At 40.1% G+C, this 21,853-nt stretch overlaps 1 protein-coding gene across 2 annotated transcripts in view; it reads right to left on the reverse strand.

Moving 5' to 3' along the window:
• Nucleotides 1–21,853, reverse strand: part of slc22a17 (solute carrier family 22 member 17) — a 68,200-nt gene that overhangs the window by 23,861 nt on the left and 22,486 nt on the right. For both annotated transcript variants that reach the window (XM_057824816.1, XM_057824815.1), the window contains exons 3-6: nt 11,025–11,128; nt 8,914–9,068; nt 8,667–8,832; nt 81–205 (exon numbers count right to left, since the gene is read on the reverse strand). In XM_057824816.1, the coding sequence (XP_057680799.1) occupies nt 81–205; nt 8,667–8,832; nt 8,914–9,068; nt 11,025–11,128 (550 nt within the window). The remainder of the gene's footprint in view (nt 1–80; nt 206–8,666; nt 8,833–8,913; nt 9,069–11,024; nt 11,129–21,853) is intronic.

Raw genomic sequence — 21,853 nt, forward strand, 5'->3', positions numbered from 1 at the left:
GACGGCGACCGCCGTCAATGGCACTGGAAAATGAGCAAACCAAAATGAGTTTGGCACCACGATAGAAACGCATCACGTACCTGTGAAGCTCTCGTCGTCCCTGACATCTCTGTTTGAGTTTCTCCTCTCGCTGAAGGAGTTCATGTCTCCATGTCGCTCAGTCAGCAAAAGCCAACGAGGAGACTCTGGAAAAACGCCAGGAATGCTGCAGGCGAAGCAACACGTAAGTACAGCTGACCTTTACACAGCGTCATACTATTATAGCATTAGTGATTTGGGCCTTTCGGTGTGGAAAATAACCACTGTGGGTGACATGCTTAATGCCCTAATCCATCTTTTATCCACCACCTGCATTCAGACCTACAGTGGTATGAAAAAAAGTACCCGAACCTTTTCGGAATTTCTCATATTTATGCATAAACTCACCATCAAATGTGATCTGATCTTTGTCAAAATCACACAGATTAAAAAACAATGTCTGCTTTAACTAAAACCAACCAAACATTTATAGGTTTTCATATTTTAAAGAGGATAATATGCAAACAATGACAGGATGGGAAAAAAAGTAAGTGAACCATCACATTTAATATTTTGTGCACCCCACCCCTTTGGCAGCAATAATTTCAACCAGATGCTTCCAGTAGCTGCAGATCAGTCTGGCACATCGATCAGGACTAATCTTGGCCCATTCTTCTCTACAAAACTGCGGTAGTTCAGTCAGATTCCTGTGATGTCTGGCATGAATCGCTGTCTTTAGGTCATGCCACAGCATCTCAATGGGATTCAAGTCTCAACTTTGACTTGGCCACTCCAGAACATGTATTTTGTTCTTTTGAAACCATTCTGAAGTAGATTTACTTCTGTGTTTTGGAACATTGTCTTGTTGCAGCATCCATCCTCTTTTTAGCTTCAACTGTCTGACAGACGGCCTCAGGTTTTCCTGCAAAACCTTTTAATTCATTCTTCCATTAATGATTGCAAGTTGTCCGGGCCGTAAGGAAGCAAAACAGCCCCAAATCATGATGCTCCCTCCACTATGCTTCACAGTGGGGATGAGATGTTGATGTTGGTGAGCTGTTCTATTTTTCCTCCAAACATGACGTTGTGTATTACTCCCAAATAATTCAAATTTGGTTTCATCAGGCCACAAAATATTTTGCCAAAACGTCTGTGGAGTGTCCAAGTGCCTTTTTGCGAATATTACACGAGCAACAATGTTTTTTGAACAGCAGTGGCTTCCTCCGTGGAGTCCTCCCATAAGGTGAAATAAACATCGAAGATGCTTCGCCACAAGCTTCAACTGCTGGAACTACTCTGAAAATGGTAACACGGATTGCTGTCTGTGGTGGTAATTATTATGAGCTTCCATTCCTCTGGAACCCTTCCGCATCATCAGCAAGGGTCTCAGGGTGTTTCGCCCCTTAACCTGAACACCTCGCCTGAGTGGGGCAGCAAAGACTGGAAGGGTTCCAGGTGTGGGCTCTCCTAAGTCACAGCCATCTTGAACTGGACTCAGCTGCTGCTGCAATGTCTCCACTTGCTTTCTTCAGTTGCTTGGCATCCACCCCCATTCTCTGGAGAAAGTAGCGAATGGACTTTGCTGGAAACCCCCGACAACCGACTTCTATGGGGAAGATGGCTGTGTGCCAGCCTTTTAAAGCTGCTTCGTCTATCAGATCTTGGTATTTAGCTTTCTTCAGTAGATGAGACGTGTCCAGCCGCTCTTCCCAAGGCACTGTGAGCTCAGCCACTATCATGGTTTTTGTGCTTCTGGACAACAGGACTATATCTGGCTGGAGAGAGGTCGCTACCACATCCTGCAGGAAAACAAGCTTCTTCTTCAGGTCCACTCTCATCTCCCAGTCAGATGCACGGGAAGCTTTTAGTTGCTATGTTGGTCATGGGGGCCTTGCCTCCCTCTCTCACAAAGTCTATAGTTTTAGGCTGTTGCGTCTGCTTGTTGTTAGCTTTGATTCGCTGTTGTCCAACCCAATTTGCGATTTCAGTGAGGACCTTGTCATGCCTCCACATGTAGCGCCGCTCTGCCAGTGCCTTCGGGCACTCAGTTAGAATATGGTTCAGTGTGCAGGACATTGCACCACATTGATTGCAAGATGGATTACTCTCCAGGCCCCAGGTTTTCAAATTGCTCGGGGTGGGCAACAGATCTGCCACCGACCATAACAGAAAACTCAATTTTCCTTGGTCAGTGTTCCACAGATCCCTCCAGGACAGTGATCGCTCCTGGGCTTGTTGCCATTGTGTCCATCTGCCCTGTGCTGCATTGCCCTATCACCTTCACCTGGCGATCTTCTTCTGCGGCTTCACGAACTCTTTTTACCACGAGGCTTCTTCTTGCTTTGGGGTCAGCTTTGCTCCATCCATTTTTGTTGTCATGCCCGAGACCCAAGCGCCCCTGGCAAACAACACCCACTATTTCTTGATGTTTCCAGTGGGATTCGGCCTCCATCAGAGCTCGCTGGTGCTTCCACTTTGTTCCGCACTTGACGGTCATGCTTGCGTGTCTCACTTTCCCATCTTTGGACACAAGGAGTGTGCTGACTGCTCTTACCTTCGTTGCCTTGAACTCCTCAACAACTGATGAAACTGGCAGGGTGAGTTTTGAGGTTTTGCTTTACAAGTTTACTGCGCTGAAAGATGGACTCTCAGCCATTTCCGGAAAAACTTGCAACACATCCTTTCCAATCCTTCCACTTGAGACATGGGAAAGTCGTAGAGCAAAAAAGGCCACTGCAGTAGAGGGATGATGCCGTGTTAGAAGCACCAGACTTTAAGCCGCACCAGGAGCTGGCTGTGCTTGATAGCCTTAAGCCATATGAGGAGTTGGGCTTTAGTTGTTTTGAGATTCCCACCGTCCTTTAGGGAGCTGTCATAATGCTTCTCCAAGCATCGAATTCCTTTGTGCTGGATTGTTGGGATCTCCACGCCTTGGATACAAAGGTGTTTCTGGTTAGGTTCCCTTTTACAACGCTCAGGCTTCTTGACTCTTCCGGTTTAAAATGAACAACCATTCTTGGCCATTTTTTTACATATAGTTGATGTGTGCACAGGATATTGAATTGTGCCAGTGATTGCTGTAAGTCTTCAGCAGACACTCTAGGGTTCTTTTTTAACTCTCTGAGTATTCTGCGCTGAACTGTTGGCGTCATCGTTGTTGGACAGTCACTCCTTGGGAGAGAAGCAACAGTGCCAAACTCTTTCCATCTGGAGACAACTTCTCTGATTCTCGACTGATGAACATCCAGACGTTTAGGGATGGTTTTGTGTCTTTCCCAGCTTCATACACCTTGATCGCAGGTCTGTAGACAGCTCTTTTGACCGAGCCATGATGCATTTTAGACAATGCTCCTTATCAATTCAATACCCGGTGTGTGTTTTATAGTTGGGGGGGGGCAGCTTTAAACCACTCATTAGTGATTGGGCACACACCTGATCTAAATTGTTTGGTAAAAATGGCTTTCAGTTGCTCTTTAAGCCTCCTTAGGCAGAGGGTTCACTTACTTATTTGTACCCCTTCTGCCATTGTTTGCATGCTATCCTCATTAAAATATGAACACCTATAGATGTTTGGGTGGTTTTAGGTAAAGCAGACCCTGTATTTTATGTATATTACATGTATGTATGTGATTTTGACCAAGATCAGATTTGATCACATTTGATGCTGATTTTATGCAGAAATGTGAGAATTTGCAAAAGGTTCAGATACCTTTTCATATAACTGTACAACTGTTTGCTGTTAATATTGAATTATGTAATTATTTTTATGCCGTTTTGAAACCAGACTGGAGTTTTAAGCAATGAAACACTCTTCACCAAGTTGTTTATATACAAACTGACATGAGCTAAAAGGCTCAAGGTGGTCAGGGAATTAAAATCGATACAACCCAAAAAGGTCTGCCAGATTGAATTGAGAAGCATTATCAAATGCCAATCAAGAATTCGCTAACAGTTCTTGCAAATTTCTGACAATAACAAATACATATCAGACACAAAGATGCAAGACACATGCTGGCTGTTCACAAGCACTATAGGCAGGTAGTCCCCAGGTTACAAATGAGTTCTGTTCCTACGCTGGCAACATAAAACCTCAATTCTGCGCAAGTCGGAATTAACACTTTAAATAACCCTAAATCTCAAAATAACTATCTAAAAACATGTACAAATGTCATTGTACGGTCCTAGCCATGACGTTGGAGCTAAGACCTAGCCAGACAGCAATCTAAGCTCCGAAATGACGATTCAGACATCCGTGTGGTTTGCTGAATTAATTAAGCTGCTCATGACATTAACACTTGCAGAATTAAACTAAGATAAAAATGAAACTAAATCAGTTTCATCTTCAATAACAGCAAAACAAATTTGCATTTATACTGTAACTAGCTGCTGACACAGCAATAACAATCCACACAAACGATCAGCATGGATCAGTTCATGTTCGTACATCATCAAAAACAATCACAGAAACTCGCCCCAAGTATTTGACCACAATTGAAACTGCAAAATAAATAGTGCAAAAGATGTTGTATAGGTGCTGCCTCTGTGGATGCTTCACAAGCAAAAAAATGTGCACGTAGGCTTTCTTTCCCCTCTCTCTTTCTCACTCGGTTGCTTGACTTCTTTGTGTGTACATGTGCTCTTACTTGTGTAAAAGTACTACCTGCTCTGTGCTTCCTGCGCCAAAATAAAAGCATGTATCACAAAACAAAAATCAACAAAATTTGAAAATGAAAAAAATAATGATAATAGATAAATCTAAAAAAAAAGGAGACTGGAGAAAAATGGCGGAAGTCGAAAGTCGAAATTACATAAGTGGGGTATGTCATAACCCGGGGACTACCTGTATTTTAAAAACGTAAACTAAAATATTTTTCTGCCAATTTTTCGATTGAGACCAAGACTGATCGTGAATTGCCAAATTTTGAAGAATAATTGACACTCATGTAGAGGTGATTTTATTCTTAAAAATATCTTGAAACATCGCTAATTGAATAATATATTAAGCTGCTATTTTTCTGTACTCGATTTTTGTTTTCCACTTTAATTCAGTTATTCTAATGTTTTAGACTGGATTTGATTGTTTATTTATGTTTTAGTTTCGTTTTAGTATAGTCGTCTTACAGTCTTACAGTTACAGTGGTGTGAAAAAGTATCTGAACCTTTTGGAATTTCTCACATTTCGGCAGAAAATCATCAAATATGATACGATCTTTGGCAGAATTACACAGATGTAAAAACAGTGTCTGCTTAAACTAAAACCACTCAAACATTTATAGATTTTTATATTTTAATCAGGATAGCATGCAAACAATGACAAAAGGGTGGAAAATAAGTGAACCCTCTGCCTAAGGAGACTTAAAGAGCACTTGAAGCCAATTTTTACCAAACAATTTAAGTCAGCTGTGTGCCCAGTCACTGATGAGTGGTTTAAAGCTGCCCTGACCACGATTAAAAACACACCTGGTAAGAATTGTCTTGATGAGAAGCATTGTCTGATGTGCATCATGGCTCGGTCAGAAGAACTGTCTGAAGACCTGCGATCAAAGATTGATGATTTGTATAAAGCTGGGAAAGGATACAAAACCATCTCTAAAATTCTAGATGTTCATCAATCCACAGTCAGTGAAGTTGTCAACAAATGGATTAGGGCTGTCCCAAACGACTAATTTCCTCCTGATTAGTCAGCCGATTATTTTTACGATTAGTCGACTAATCTAAAAAAAATTTTTTTTTTTTTTTTAACTACTTTAATAATGACATTTTTGTTGAAGCTTATGAATTCACCAAAAACATTTTGGAACACCTAAATTCTTTATTAACGTATAAATAAATAACATAAATATAATAATAATAGAATCAATAATAAATCACAAACAATGAGGTCAAATGATGCTGGCATTAACTAGTGCAAAAAATGTAAACGGAAACACTCAGACTTCACCTCTTTAACAGGAGTCAAAACAATTCTTACTCTTTTTGTGGTATGTCATTGTCTATATTGTTCTAAATGTTAAAATGAATTGCAATGTCCCGGACAACAATTTTCAGAATACTTTGTGTGAGTTCAGATGCTTTTTCTGGTGTGCATTCCGCATTTTGGGGGGAGGGGAAAAACTTCAACTTTTGTTTGTTTTAACCTGAAAATAGATAAAGTAGAGGGCACACTGAAATATTACCACAACTATTTTAAATGAGAGGCACACATACTCACAGTAACAAAAATTAAATGTATAGTATTAATTTTATAGTATACTACTATATGTATATGCACAGTGATACTTATAATATAAAGTAACTAACATTAGTGCAGTCATGGATTACACTACTACAGTAAGCAAGCCAGTGCTGTTTCCATATATATTTTTATTATATTAAGTATATACAGGATGTATGTATATATTTTCCCCAAGTAGGAGCTTCCATGATCTTAATAAAGTTAGTAATAATTTTTAAAAAAATATTACATAATTATATATACATTAATTATTTTATTAAATAAAAATGCACGTTGATACGACGCACATAATGGTAACTTCCATTTTAAAAAATCGTTAGAAAGTTGTATGGACTTAATCCACTGGCTTGTTGTTTCTTGTTGTCTTCGAAAATGATACTTGGGTGACGGCGTTTCAAGTGTTCATTCATGGCCGACGTGCTACCGTGGTATTCCAGCTCAGTTTAGCAAAGAGTACACACAATGGCACCCTCCATATTTTCCTTGAAATTATTCCAGCCTCTGGCTAATATGGTCTGCTTTTTGGGCTTTATTCCACTTTCACGCGTCACCAATTCTGCCCTTTTTGGTAATTGGCGGTGTTTTCAACTCCTCGCTGTAGTGAGGAGTGAACCGGTGATTCCTTGGCTCGTTGTCTCGGTTCGGCCCATTTCCTCCTCAGGAAGGCGGCGGCGTGCATAAAAACACCGAAAGGCGTCGGATGGCTCTTTCTGGATACTTTTATTGACCAAAGTGCAGGGGCTGCAGCCACTGAACTCCATGCTACCCGCGCACTTTCCCAACTCACCGATCTCACTCCCTCTCTCTCGCTCGCCCACTTTCTTCCTCTTTGCTCAATCTGACAATGCCGGTCACATTGAAATAACAGCGGCCCCCTTGGGGGTGCCAGTAACAACCGCTTGCATCGCGAGCGCCCGCCATTTTAAAACTTATCCTCATGTAATTTATTTATTTAACCCGTGATTACCCGTCGACGGTATGTTTTGCCCGTCGACACATTTACGTCATCGATGACGTCGACAACATCGACTAGTCGGGACAGCTCTAAAATGGATAGAGTTTGGCACGGTTGCTTCTCTTCCAAGGAGTGGCCGTCCACCAAAGATGACGCCAAGAGTTCAGCGCAGAATACTCAGATAGTCAATGTAATGGTTCACTTAATTATTTTTCCCCTTTCTGTTATTGTTTCCATACTAGCCTCATCAAAATATGAAACGTATAAATGTTTGGGTGGTTTTAGTTAAAGCAGAAGGTTTTTTCATCTGTGTGATTTTGACAAAGATCAGATCACATCTGATGGAGATTTTATGCAGAAATGTGAGAAATTCGAAAAGGTTCAGATAGTTTTAAATACCACTGTATAGGGCACACTGCATAATAAGAACCATTAGTAGTAGTTGTTGGGGTTGCATTACGCATCTACTAGATGAAGCTGCGTAAAAGGGAATGTCATGGCATAATTAACTAACATTGATCCATATACAGTATAAAGTGCATCGGATAATAAGGCAGATTCTCGGCTTTTGAGAAAATTGAAGGCTTTTAAGTGTGCCTTTCAGTACAGAAAATATGGTATTTTACTATAGTCATCAATTGTCATCTTTTTTTTTCTTTTAATGATGCAGGTAGTCCCCGGGTTACGAGTACGACATACCCTATTGATGTGATTTCGACTTTACAATGTTGGAGTCTAGCCCGCCATTCTGTCTCCAGTCGTTTTTATGTTTTTCTTAAGTCGCTCAAACTGTACCTATAGTTCCCGTTCTTCGTGTCAGGATCCCCTCCTCCCCCAGCAGCGTCGCCGCCGTACTGCAATTCCTGAAGGCGTCAGGTCCCACTTCCTTGTTCTCATGATCCTGCGTCTCCCCCGACACCAACTCCTCTCAGAGGCCCGCTCCAGTTTTTTGAGACCGGACGGCGGGCCTGCGTTGAGAGAGGCGGCGCTGGTGACCTGACCGCCCATGATATCCCAGCTCCCTCGTCTCCATACTCGTTCCACAGCGCCCTTTTCTCTCAGCAAGGAGACTCACTTGCGAGTAAAGCCCAAATAGTCATGGCAATTAACATAACATACCTCACAATATCTTATTTTTTACTTTATCTTATTAATATGACATATAATACTGGTTTTTGATTGGTCATTTTGAGATTTAGGGGGTATTTAGGGTTACTTAAAGGGTTTATTCCGACTTACGCGGGATTCCGGGTTACGTCGCCAGCATAGGAATGGAACTTGTTCGTAACCTGGGAACTAACTGTACCTGCGTGTTATTTCAGTTAACAAAAATGTTTTTTTTCCAATTCTAGTTTTCGTCATTGCTTTCGTTTTTGTGTACGTTAATGGTACATACGCAACAACAATTCTGACGATTAAGAGTTAAAATAAGGAAGATGTTGCTGAAGAATGTCATACCCGTAACTGAGGAAGAGCATTAGTGGAGCAGCACCGGCTCCCAACAGACCCCTCCAGGAGTGGAAGCCAAGAGCCACTGCCAGCAAGAGTAGCTCCCCAGAAACAGTCATCAGCCCTGCCAGTACGGTTGCTATCAGCCTCAGTGAAGGTTCACACAACTCCAGGCCTGAGAAACCAAGCAAAATTATATTAGCTCAACAAGAAAATGGTGTAATCATTTAATATATTTTGCTTTGGGCAAACTTACGAGAGATGTACAGGGTGAGGTAGACACCAGCGCTCGCAGCCGCCAGACAGAAGCGCATGACAATGAAGATAGAAGGGTACGGGGAGACACACACCAACACGCCAAACACCACTGATAGAGTGAGTGACGTCAGCAAGGTCTTGGAGCGGCCAATTCTTTCAAGAAAACAAACAGGAAGTGTTTTTTTTGTCTTGAGAAAACAAAAAACATTCGGTTGTTGAACAACTATAATAAATTTTTCAGAATAAAGAAGGACTACTAATGAAAAGGCCTTTTATGTGGGAAACGTGTTAAACACATGTGTACTCTGTGTTTTCAAGGAATTCAATAAGAATACTAGACTAGAAAACTGATTTGCCCATGGCATAAAAACATTCAAATAGGAGCGTTGTCTGTGCAGGAGACATCATGCCTGTCATGAGATTTTACTGTGTAACCAATTTTACAATCTATTTCAGTCAGAATACACAAAATAATGAGATTTGATTTCTTTTTTTTTTATTTTATCTGTGCAAAACTAAAATTAAATAGTTGAAAATAAAGTGGTACCGACATAAGATCCTTTTGATATCAGACGTAAAATTTGACTCATCATTTGTCTCGACATTTGATGAAATGCTTGAAATACAACGATTTACAACAGCCTTGCAATTTCATTGTTTTCCCACAAGACTGACGCAGAGCGGATTATCTTGTGAGAGAAATCAACAAGAGTCCCAAGAGGGTTAGTGCAGGTAGTGGAAAAAAAAGGAAAAAGGTGACACTTACCATTTAATTTTAGAAGGAAATGATAGAAAAATAGGAGTGTTGTGTGGGCCTCAGTAAACTGGCACAACAATACCGCCAGTCTCTTCCGAACTCTGTTCGCCAAGATTAAGGTGTTAAGGTGACGATAAAAACCTTTTTTTATTTCCAATTTATTATTATTATTGTAACATCAGCAAGGAAGTCGCCAACTTCATCAGGTTTTTACTCATTTATTTCAGAAGTTGTGCAAAACAACACAGCTACTGTCCACCGTAGCAGACTCTGATAACAACATGAAAAAAAGTAAAAACTTCCTAGTCTACCGCACCTCTCTTTCTCTTGTCAGTCACATGGTGCATTTAGGAACAGCATACAAAAAACAACGGCCACATTAGAGCCCTATTCATTGTTATTATCATTATATTATTATTACGCATTGTACCACAGACTCCACCATCAGTTGAGAAGACAGCTCCCACAGACATTGCGCCACGCCTTCCCGTCAGGTGCCGACCCAGGCTCAACGTTGAGTTGGCTTTCGCTGTGATCGACTCAAACAAATGCTGCGTTCTAACGCCGGATTTAGATGGAAACAGGACGAAGGTTTTGCTGCATACAAGCAGGCAGGAGTGTCTCAAGAGTGATTTGGCCGATGATTCAAGCTAATTATTATACTAAAAAGCACTATGCATGCACATTGAAACGTTGTGGGGAAGAAAAAAAAAAAAATCAATGGATAAAATTAGTGTAACTTTGATTGAAATATTTACGCCTAGTGTCCAGTCAATCCGTTATGAAGTTTATGTGTTAGACTAAGAAAAATACGGCGCTCAAACACACAATGTACACTGTTTCGAGACTAAAAAAAACAACTGGCGATAAAATGGTGGATGAGACACCGGAGTCGTAAAGTCAAAATCACGTAAGTCGGGTACGTCGTAAGCCGGGGACTACCTGTATTTGTTTTGCTCTGTGTAATTGCTATTTGTAATTGTATCAGCTGTATTTATTAGGGATTTAGCATAGGTTTTTGGGCTGTGGAATGAATTCATCGAATTATAATGTATTCTTATGAAAAAATCCTGCTTGACATACGACCATTTCGACTTACAAACCAGGTCTTGGAGCCAATTAAATTTGTATGTAGAGGTACCACTGTATTTCCACATTTTTTTTGCAGGAATCAAGACATTTAACATTGCTCTTTGTTTGACTATCCTCAAGGAAACCTCGACAGATCATACCCAAACTGCAGCAGACATATTTTATGAGATATAAGCAATTAGATGTGCCAGGATTTGGGATTGTTATCTGTAGTATTCATTTATATCATGTTTGTGAAACTGTATGTGCGTGCATATTACCTGTCAGCAGCAAAACCCAGGCCGAGACAGCCGGTGAGAACCCCCAGGATGAAGCAAACTTCCTCCACAGGGACCAGCCAATATCGACCGCACACCAGATCCCACTTGAGAGATGGACAAGTAAATGTCATAATATGTAACATTTTTCTTTCAAATGTAATGTCACAGAGAATGCCTTTCAAACAACACTTTCAAAATCGCCTGTAATTAAATAAATGTAATAATCTTTTTTCAAAGTAATATTGTTACATGGTTTTCCTCACTGCAAACTCTGTATTGCAGTGTCGTTTTCGACAATGATGACGATAACGAAAACATTATGTCAACGAACACTTTTTTTTCCAAGATGACAACGAAATAGGGTGACCACCTGACCGGTTCTAGGATGGAAACTCAGCCTTTTCAATGATGTGTCCACAACCAATTAGCCGGACGCTATTTGTCCAGCTTTTAAAGAAAATGGCTGCGGTTCAGTTTATGTGACGCATCTCAATCCGACGGTTATCGCAACTGGTCTGTGAGTGGCCAAGAGAGGCTTCAGTTAAAAACGTCCTATACCATTGGTTCAATAAAATGTTAACAAAGCTTCACGTGTGACTATCTGATGACATTTCCTCGCCAAGATTTTACAACAGTGTTGGCGGACATTTTTTAACATTAAATGGACAAAAGAGCACGATTGTCTCGCCAAAAGCAGTCAAGACTCGTTCCACAGTTTCAGCACGCTTTTCCAGTGTGACGTGGAAGTGAGCAGCAGGGTCAAAGCAGCCTTAAAACGTCACACAGAGAGCGCAAAACATAAAAGACTGAGGTGAGCAGCAGGTACATTGACTTTGGAAACATTTTGTACAGAAACCTCATCGACTCTGGATAATAAAATAACTGCAGCTGAACTTTGTAAAGTTGTCCCGTTTTAAAGGGGTCACTTCTTTTGAGCAGTTCAATAGTCACATTGTTTTTACACAAAAAAAATCTCTTAAGAATTTTGGTTGTTACAAATGCTCCTTGCTAACACCGTTAAAATATCCTACACCGTGAAACGCCAATCAATGGCAAATTTAACACCCTAAGCGAAGTACTACCATGCGCTTTCAGCTTGTTTTGTTTAGATGCATACAGGAAGAACGTACTAAAACATGCCTTAGGGATATACTTAAACGTAATAATATCAAATAAGGGTGGTTTAAATACACAACGGGACTGAAGTGGTGAACAAATAAACTCTGCTTTAAAGCTACCACAAGAAAGCACAATGCTTAAACGCTATCAGAGGACAACACACGACAAAAGTATTTTGAGGCAATGGAAAGGTAAAAAAAGACTCAATGCGTGCATGCGTGCTCGAGTGCACTGGGCATTGGTACGACATTTCGCCGTGTAGGTTTTATGGGCAGTTTCAAAAAAAGATTTGTTCTTGGGCAAAATGCAATTTGAAAAAACAGTACTGTAAAGTGAATGAATTGTCCAAAATGTTTGACCATTAATTGGTTTTTTTTACCATTTAGTTACACATACTGTATATGATCAATAAACTGTGCAAAACTTCATCGTTAATGAAAATACAGCACAAGTCTGATCCTCCATTTTTGACCTTATGGTTGGTGGCTACCCTATGAGACGCTAAATATAAATCCTAGCGTTAGCGTACCATTCGCGTTAGCATTAGCTTCAGAATGGTGAGCATCCTCCTAAAACACTGGCCAATCTTAAGCAGAGCCACGCTGTTTTTTGGTCAGTAAGTCTAGAGGATGTTTTTTTTACATACAGTTCGTGGATTTTAGTTAGGTACTCGACGAAGACGAAAATATTTTGAAATGGCTAAAATATGGCTAAGACTAATGAGTATTTTTGCCCAAAAGACTAAAACAAAAAGGCCTGCCAAAAACAACACTGCTTTTTACGTAGAGAATGGTAACAACACAATTTGTTTGACACAAAAAAAAGTATGTCTACTCAGATGCATTCACAGTCTTAAACATGGCAAAGCAGGGCAGTTGTATGGCAAGTCATCAGCTGCCAACTAAAGACTAACTAATTTGGTTTATAAACCACATTGATTCTGCACAAGCGTGAAAAACATTGGGAAAACAACGTTTCTGGGGGAGATAATAAAAACACAACTTTTAATCACATTTAGGCTAACCACCGCTTTTCATGAACAACTGTGCTTCAAATGTTGCAGTCTGCTGATTGCTGGAAGCAAAATGATTTTTAATTATCCAGCGAGAGCTACAAACAGCGGGACCAGCAGGTTGCAGATGAAAAGGCTTTGCCTAATTGGAGCCCAAGTGCAGAAACATAAAAAGCTTGTCAAATAATATTAAGCCATTTTGTTGCCCATGCACACTCACACCAATTCACAATGGTGTCGCGAAGGGTGGATGCAGCTTGGGAAATGCTCACAAACAAGTTGAAAAACTCCCTAGACCAGTTTTGTGAGTCTCAGGCACGGTTTCTTGTATGCTTGAATACCTGCATGAGCTGTCACAGACTGGTTTGTGTCAGAAAGGTAACTCCCTGCAACTTCATAGCAAATATGAAACTGATTTCACAATTTTTGGCAGCCCTTTTCATTTTTGTCTTTTGTTCTTCTTTTTTAACCTGTCCTGTTCAGCTTCTTGACATGGAGAAGGGGAATCTGAGTGCTCTATTGGTCAGAACAGTTTTAATGCATCACATGAGAGTGTGATATTCCATTGTGATTATTCATTGTGTTTCCTTTATTAGGAGAAACCAGCGAACAGGGAGGCATTATTGGGGGACAGAGACAAATGAAGCACAAACAACAAAAACAAATACATTGAACGCTTACACTAACTATAAATATGATAGTGCTATCATTAGCTAATTGTATTTCCGGTTGACACCATGTGGGGGGCTGATGACAGAGGAGAAACAGGATGGAGGTGAGTCTGAAAGAGATGAGGTTAGGTGGTGTGGAGCGTACACAAGTGAGCAATGTAAGATGCAGAACGAGGTATTTTGTTAATCGCTTGTAAGTGTGGACATGTTGACATCCTATTCTATGATGCCTGATCGCTAACCCTGACACTGATATTTTCTCTACTTCAGTGTGTCTAATTGCACCCAGTCATGCGTGAATCCCATCAGACATGTGATAGTCCTGCAGACAAGAGAAAAAGCTGTGCGGTGGGCGCCCCAGGGCCACGGCCCCTCCCCAACCAAATCGGGGGGGTGAGCCAGCCAATCCCTCCTCTCGCAGCTCCAGCAGTAGGGCTGCCATCATCCCCCGGGATCCAGTGTCCCCATTAAACAGCCTTCAGGGAAGGAATGAGGGGACACGCCAACGCCCCCCGCGTCTGCTCCCACCACCGACCGCCCACCTGGCCCACCAGCCACCACCGCAGCACCCCAACATATGCGGCACACCGTGGGAACCCACGGCCCACTAGGCCCGGTGTAGGTAACACCACCCGGTCCACCGGCACTTGGCCAGCAACCCACGCCGGAGTTAAAGGATACCCGGGCAGAAAAGAGTGGAAGGTGGATGCAGGAGAGCGCTGAGAAGCCGCTGCGGGGCGCCGCCGGACCGGAGCCCCATTACTCCCCCTCCAACCGTCAGCCCAGATAAAGTGAGCCACGCCACAGTAGAGAAAAAGTGTAGGACACACCTACCGCCCTATTACTGTAGCTGCTGTCAGGATCCTGACAGGCAGACATTACCCAGCACCGTGATAGTATTGTGTGGGGAGGGTACTAGTGCAGTGCATGCATTTTAATTTTCTTAGTTTTAAGGAGGAAAAAAATACTTATTTCAAAATGGGTTCCAAAGTTCTCGTCAACAAATACTCTTGAAAAAATGCAAATGTTTTAGTCTAAAAAAGTTTGACAATTTCGACTATCATCTATCCAAAAATCACACTTACTTTTTTGCAAATCCTTGATCATAAGCAGACCGGTTGAGGAAGCAGGCATCTTCAAAGTGTTTGTAGCAGAGAACACTACTTGATGATGGCGTGAAATTCATTCGCTTCGTGCGAACGAAAGATGTCCATTTACGTGCCCTGTTATCCTTTGGCCACTCATACAACTTTCCTTTAGATTGAGAACAATACATCGCCACACACCGCCGTGGCATCTTACCGAGAAGCAATGCAAAACTACTGTTCTATGGCGGACTTCCCTCGCAGTTCTCTGTGTGACGTGATTTCCGAAGATTGTCGAAGAAAAGCATTTTCGTTGTCAAGGGCGTTGCTATGGGTAAATAACGAATCTGGAAGGGTTGCGTTAAAAAAATAACGAAAATATATGAAAAATTGTTTAGCCATTGATATTATTCAAAAACATTGTTGGCCAACCTTACTTCACATTTGGTCTTTAAGGGAAGCAAATTCCTGCTGTTAATCCTTGCAAACGTTCATTATGATGGAAAATATGTCAAATTTTCATCTCGTTGTCGCCCCTTCAGACGAAAATTTGTATTTGTCTTGTTACGTATTCGTCTCCCAAGACACATTTTTAATACATTATCGTGTCCTCATCGTCACGAAAAACATCGATGAAATATTTTCGTTATCATCGTTGCTGATGAAAAACAACAGTGTTCGCCATGATCATGTCTCTCCAAATGATCAGCATACATTATGACATAGACACAATGAAAACCAGAATAAACCCACTCAGGAACAGAAAATATACACGCTATATAAAGCCCTTGAGATAAGTCTTGAACCAGCATACATGGTTTGCACTTGAGTGGGCATAGATGCGAAAACACATGGAAAAGGAGCAGCTTGAGTGGGAAACTGTAGCAGGCAAAATACAATTAAAATGCATAATAAGAAGAAACCAAAGGTCCGAAAGCGAAATCCAAAAATACTTTGAAGTGAAGGTTCATCAGGCAAAGTTCCAAACGTCTTCCTTTCCTGTGTCGTTATCTTTGAAGGCAAGCAATTCCAACTTTCGGTAATGAAAGCTATTAACTCTCACGGCTTTTTACCTCCCGCTCTGTTCCCACATAGAAGAATGTCTGGCTAACTGTTACAGCAGGGGCCACCAACCGAGGTACATACTGAAACATGACTTGTATGTATCATCATACCCCCTATTATTGTACAGTATGCATACTGTATACATATGGGCTGTCAAATTTATCGCGTTAACGGGCGGTAATTAATTTTTTTTAATTAATCACGTTAAAATATTTGACGCAATTAAGCATGCACTGAATGACCCGCTCACGCATTGCCTCAGATTACAATGACGCCGTTTATGCACATTGAGAGTGAAGAGAATGCCACCGGCCGCTTGGGGGCAGCGCCGTTCCATAATGTTATTCCTCCTACTAGTGGGAGAATTAGTAATTGTGAGACGTTTATGCTATTGCATTGTGCCATTTGTGCACCTCACATATTTCTGAAAGTTTACTTTTTTTAGTGGCAATTACAGTATGTGTCTCTTGTTATATTTTGGGTAAGATATGTACAAAGATATATATGTTATAAAGGTGAGTGGACACAGGCGTTCATTGGACATCGCCGTTAATTGGCATAACTTCAGCAACTCCTTCACAACAAACATAATTAATGACATCTTGTGGATTTATAGTTATGATAAACAAATACAGTACTTATGTACAGTATGTTGTATGTATATCTTTCCATTCCAACAATAATTTACAGAAAAATATGGCATATTTTAGAGATGGTTTGAATTGCGATTAATTACGATTAATTAATTTTTAAGCTGTGATTAACTCGATTAAAAATTTTGATCGTTTGACAGCCCTAATATATATATATATATATATATATATATATATATATATATATATTATTCAATTAGTAAAAATTATTGCGTTAACAGGCTGTAATTAATTTTTTTAATTAATCACGTTAAAATATTTGACGTAATTAACGCACATGCCCCGCTCAAACAGATTAAAATGACAGCACAGTGTCATGTCCACTTGTTACTTGTGTTTTTTGGTGTTTTGTCGCCCTGTGCTGGTGCTTGGGTACCTGATTTTATGGGTTTCAGCACCATGAGCATTGTGTAATTATTGACATCAACAATGGCGAGCTACTTGTTTATTTTTTGATTGAAAATTTTACAAATTTTATTAAAACGAAAACATTAAGAGGGGTTTTAATATAAAATTTCTATAACTTGTACTAACATTTATCTTTTAAGAACTACAAGTCTTTCTATCCATGGTTCGCTTTAACAGAATGTTAATGTTAATGCCATCTTGTTGATTTATTGTTATAATAAACAAATACAGTACTTATGTACAGTATGTTGAATGTATATATCCGTCTTGTGTCTTATCTTTCCATTCCAACAACAATTTACAGAAAAATATGGCATATTTTATAGATGGTTTGAATTGCGATTAATTACGATTAATTAATTTTTAAGCCGTGAAGAACTCGATTAAAAATTTTAATCGTTTGACAGCCCTAATATATATCAATATACAGGTAAGGCTTTAAATCTCCTGCCTCTCTTGTCTTTGCTCTTGTTGTTTTGATTAAAAAACATCACACAAGATTCATGGATATGTCATTGAAGAAAATAATTGATGTCTAATATTAAGTTTAAAAAAAAGGAAAAAAAGGACTTTCCTGCATATTTTAAACTTAAACAAATTACGTCACAATGAAAAAAATAGCGTCTGTAAATAGGTCACGGATTTCTACCTCATAACTATCGCGTAATTGTATTTTTGTTGTTACTGTCGTATTTTCCCTGATATTTTAGATACGTTATCGACCCAAACAAAGAAAAATTTAAAAAAAAAAATTTTTTTAAGGGTAAATATTTGAAAAAGAAAATCTTGACCACTCCTTATTGTGTGACTTCTGCATCGCGCCTCTTGTTATATTACCGTGTTTCACCCATAAAATCCCCACAAAGTCCAGCTGTGGCCATTCACAGCTGTGTCTTGACACTTGGTTATGCATGCAACACGGAGTTTTTGGATCGAAACAAGGTAGGTACGCGATAAGATGTCGTTAAAATCATGATTTCTTTAATTATGCTCTCCCATGCTCGCACCTCGAGTTACCGGACAGTAAGCTTGAACGAAATATCGTTTAAACATTGCCATCGCGATGTGTGCATGCGCGACAGTCCCATCGCAAGGACGTGCGATAGTTTTTTTTTTGTTTTTTTTCCAATCCACAAACCTTTGTTCTGCTTCATTGGCTCGCACAGCCTCTCTCAGCCCGTTTCCCAGCTCTCAGTCACTGCGGCGCTTGCTTATTAAAGTTAAAGATGGCTTTGATCTGGCCAAAGAAGCCGGGCAGCAATCTGTCAATCATTGTTTAACTTGTTAAACAGTTTCTGCAAGGAAGCGCGGGCTGGAATGAATGTGTTTGTCTGTGGGGGGAGAATGTGGAGATGGTCGAGATATATAAAATAAACGCTAGAAGTGATTATGAGGAGTTTGTAATTTCTACATGTCACTCCAAGAGTCACAGCCATGTTAGGTAAACAGAAGCATTTAATAAAGCAAAGCATTTTTCTACTACAGTACTTTATTCTTGTTTAAAAATGATTCAGTGGGACAGTTATGTTTAAAACTGATCATAATTATTATATTTGAAGTGCTTAAAAAGCATTTATTAATATATACAGGGGTGCACATAAGTGGTCCGCATGCGTACTGGACGTAGACAAACGCGCTGGCCCTCAACGGCTTCCATACGCTTTTGCGTACCGATGGCTGACCACTGTATTTGCGGCGGACACAAGAAAATAACTTCTCAACATGTCGAAGAGGCAGGCCACACTGAGTAATTACTTCCGTGTTCCCCCACCCCCGTCAAAAGACAGACAGACGACAGAGACGTCACCGGAGCTACCGAAAAAAAGGACTTTTGCTGAAAAGTGGCTACAGGAGGTACCATGGCTAGAAGCAAATGATGCTCGCACGGAAATGCGGTACAAAATGTGCCGTGAGAATCCCAATGTCGCCGATAAGAGCAGCGCATTTTATGTAGGGTCAAAGAATTTCAGCCATCCAAACTTTGAAAAGCACGAAAAAAAACAGAGAGCATGTGGCAATTAAGCAAACCTATCGATGTCAAACAGGACCCCACTCGCCCTATGGACAAGTGGCGGAATAAAGGTAATGAACAGCGACATGCACTGACAAACGTGTTTTTGCTCGCATTTTACAAAGTTAAACATGCATTAGGGCTGGGCGATATGGCCTTAAGTACGTATCACGATAAATTGAGCAGATTTACCTCGATAACGATAAATGACGATAAATTCGCCCAAGCAAACTGTTATATAATTTGAAAATTTGAATCAATGCATGGAATACAAATTAACAGTTTCTCGTTAAATTTATTTACCAGCTTTCAATTTAACAATTGCACATGCAGTCTAAACATTAAGTATTAAAAAAAATCTTATAAGAATTCTTGTGTGAACATTTATAACAGCTTGTATGACTTGAAAAATATCATCACTTGAATTTCATTAAATTCATTCCGCACTGTTATACACTAGATCAGTACTTCTCAAATAGTGGGGCGCGCCTTTTTGCCGTACTGGAATAAAGTGTACTTGCACATCCACTCAGTAGGTGGCAGTGGCGCTCTCATTTTCAGAGTACGCGCAGTATTTTTGAACTAAGGAAGAGCACTCAGCACACACAGACAACAGATATGAAGAGCAGTGTGCCACCGCCGTTTTCGAAAGCCGTTTTCCGACCGGACTCACTCACGCAGCGACCCACTGACTTGTCCGGTTCTCACGTCGCCGCCCGAGAAGTGCCATTTTCGGCTTGGGATCGTCACGACGACCGCCCTCACCTACGGTTCTACCTCGGCTGCCGTGAATGCGCTTTTTTCGTGCCGTTTGCCTTTTAGCTTTGACTTTTAATACAGTGGGTGATGATGAAAGACTACTGTTTACTGTGTCTAAAAATAATTATATCAGACAGCCAGAAGCCAAATCAATTAAGACGCCACTTAAAGACATTAGACCCCAATCTCATTGTTAAGCCGCTTGATTTTTTCAGTGAAAACGTGCCGAATATTGCCAACAATCGTCCTGCTTTGTCAGTGTTACATCAGTAAACCAGTGAGCATTGTTAGCATGCTCATTGCAAAATAACTCCACACCATTGCAAAGGAGGTAAATACTGTGAGCAGCAAAAATAAAAACTGTCCTGTCCAAGGACCCTTTTTTTTCCCTTTTATTCAGTTTTGTTTTTTCGGTCAAATTTTTTGGCATATTGTCCTCATGAGTGAATGTTTCTAATCAATTTTAATTTGTTATTATTTACTGATTTTATTACATTTTATTGTTCTGCATCAAATGGTCAAAAATGTACCTTGAGTGTATTTTTTAGTTTGGATGTGAATTTTTTTTTTTTTTTTTTTAATTCAGGCAAATTGATGCACGTCAAGTCTTCTCTGTTACAAACAAAACAATGTTAATAAAGTTATACTTTATTATAAGTTGATCTGTTACTTTTTTTCTTTATTAGAAAAAAAGGACACAATGTTAGGCAGATGCGTATTTATAATAGTAATTTTATAGACAAATGATACTATTTACAGTGCTGGCAGAGAGTTTGGGGGGGGCGCGAAACATTTACGTCTTCTTTGGGGGGGCGTGACAGAAAATAATTGAGAAGCACTGCACTAGATAGTGGCATACGTTTAGATATTTAGAATAGATACAAATACGACACATCCACCCGCCCCCCAGAAATTATACTTAATTAAAAAATAAAATGTTTCACAAACCTTTCCTTTCTTTTATTCGGCTCAATTATTTACATCTTATGATTTTGGAAATCCTTAGAGTATGCAATAAATAATATTCCTGTTCCTAAGCACTGTGCTTACTGTACTGTAATTTTTACCAAAAATTATCAATACATAGTTACTCCCCGTCATCTAGGACGAGCCACTTACAAGACTAGCACTGTCGTGTATTACAAATACTGCTTTGAACACATCTTCACAGACAAAAGCAATGACACAGGCTTAAAGAGGTCAACTTTAATTGTGTAAATCACACTTAATGACGACACGATCCCCTGGTTGAAATAGACGACATCCACTTAATTCTATTGAAGATATGTAATGCTGAGGCAATTTGTCAACTTTACTTTTAAAAAGAAACGTGCACTGTTTATCCAGTAGATGGAGCTCTTGCAGTGTGTCAAACAGTGATTCAATTTAGGGCAATTGTCTTAAAAGTGGTTCATTGTTTCAGAAAGCCTCGGTTTTTCCATCCCTATCTGGAACCCGTCAAGAGTTTACTTAATGTCGGGTGAAAGTTTGGCGAAGCTAACTTAAACCCGACTTCATCCCGTTTACTTGTAGCGTTAGCCGCTAGCGTTAGCTGCTAGCGTTAGCCTACCGGGCTTCTGTTTGATTGGCTTCCTGAAAACCATGTGACTCGAAACGTAAGCACACAGTCTGCTTTCTTAAAGGGGAATGAACATAGTCGAACAACACAGAGTCAAAGCGGGATGAAAAGACTATATTTTCTTCTTTTATTAAATTACCGAATTTACCGACATGGTCAAAATTACGTCGGTCATCGTGAATAATTTCGGTAACGGTAAATTTTCGGTTTACCGCCCTGCTCCAACATGCATGTTCAATGAGGTCTTATGAGGAGGACATCCCACTTTTAAAAAGGCTTGCAGTTAATGTGGGAGCCGCATAATGCCCTTTATTTTGAATTTGTGCTTTTTATTTCTTTACATTTCACTTCGAAGTAATGGAAATTTTGTTGTGCCAGTTGATGTTAATCAAGCATTAATTGTTAATATAATTAATTAAAGTTAATTGGCTCTAAGTAAAGTTTGTCATAAATTTGTCGCATCAGGC

This window comes from Corythoichthys intestinalis, chromosome 20 (genome assembly GCF_030265065.1).
Source record: "Corythoichthys intestinalis isolate RoL2023-P3 chromosome 20, ASM3026506v1, whole genome shotgun sequence".
Taxonomy (NCBI): domain Eukaryota; kingdom Metazoa; phylum Chordata; class Actinopteri; order Syngnathiformes; family Syngnathidae; genus Corythoichthys; species Corythoichthys intestinalis.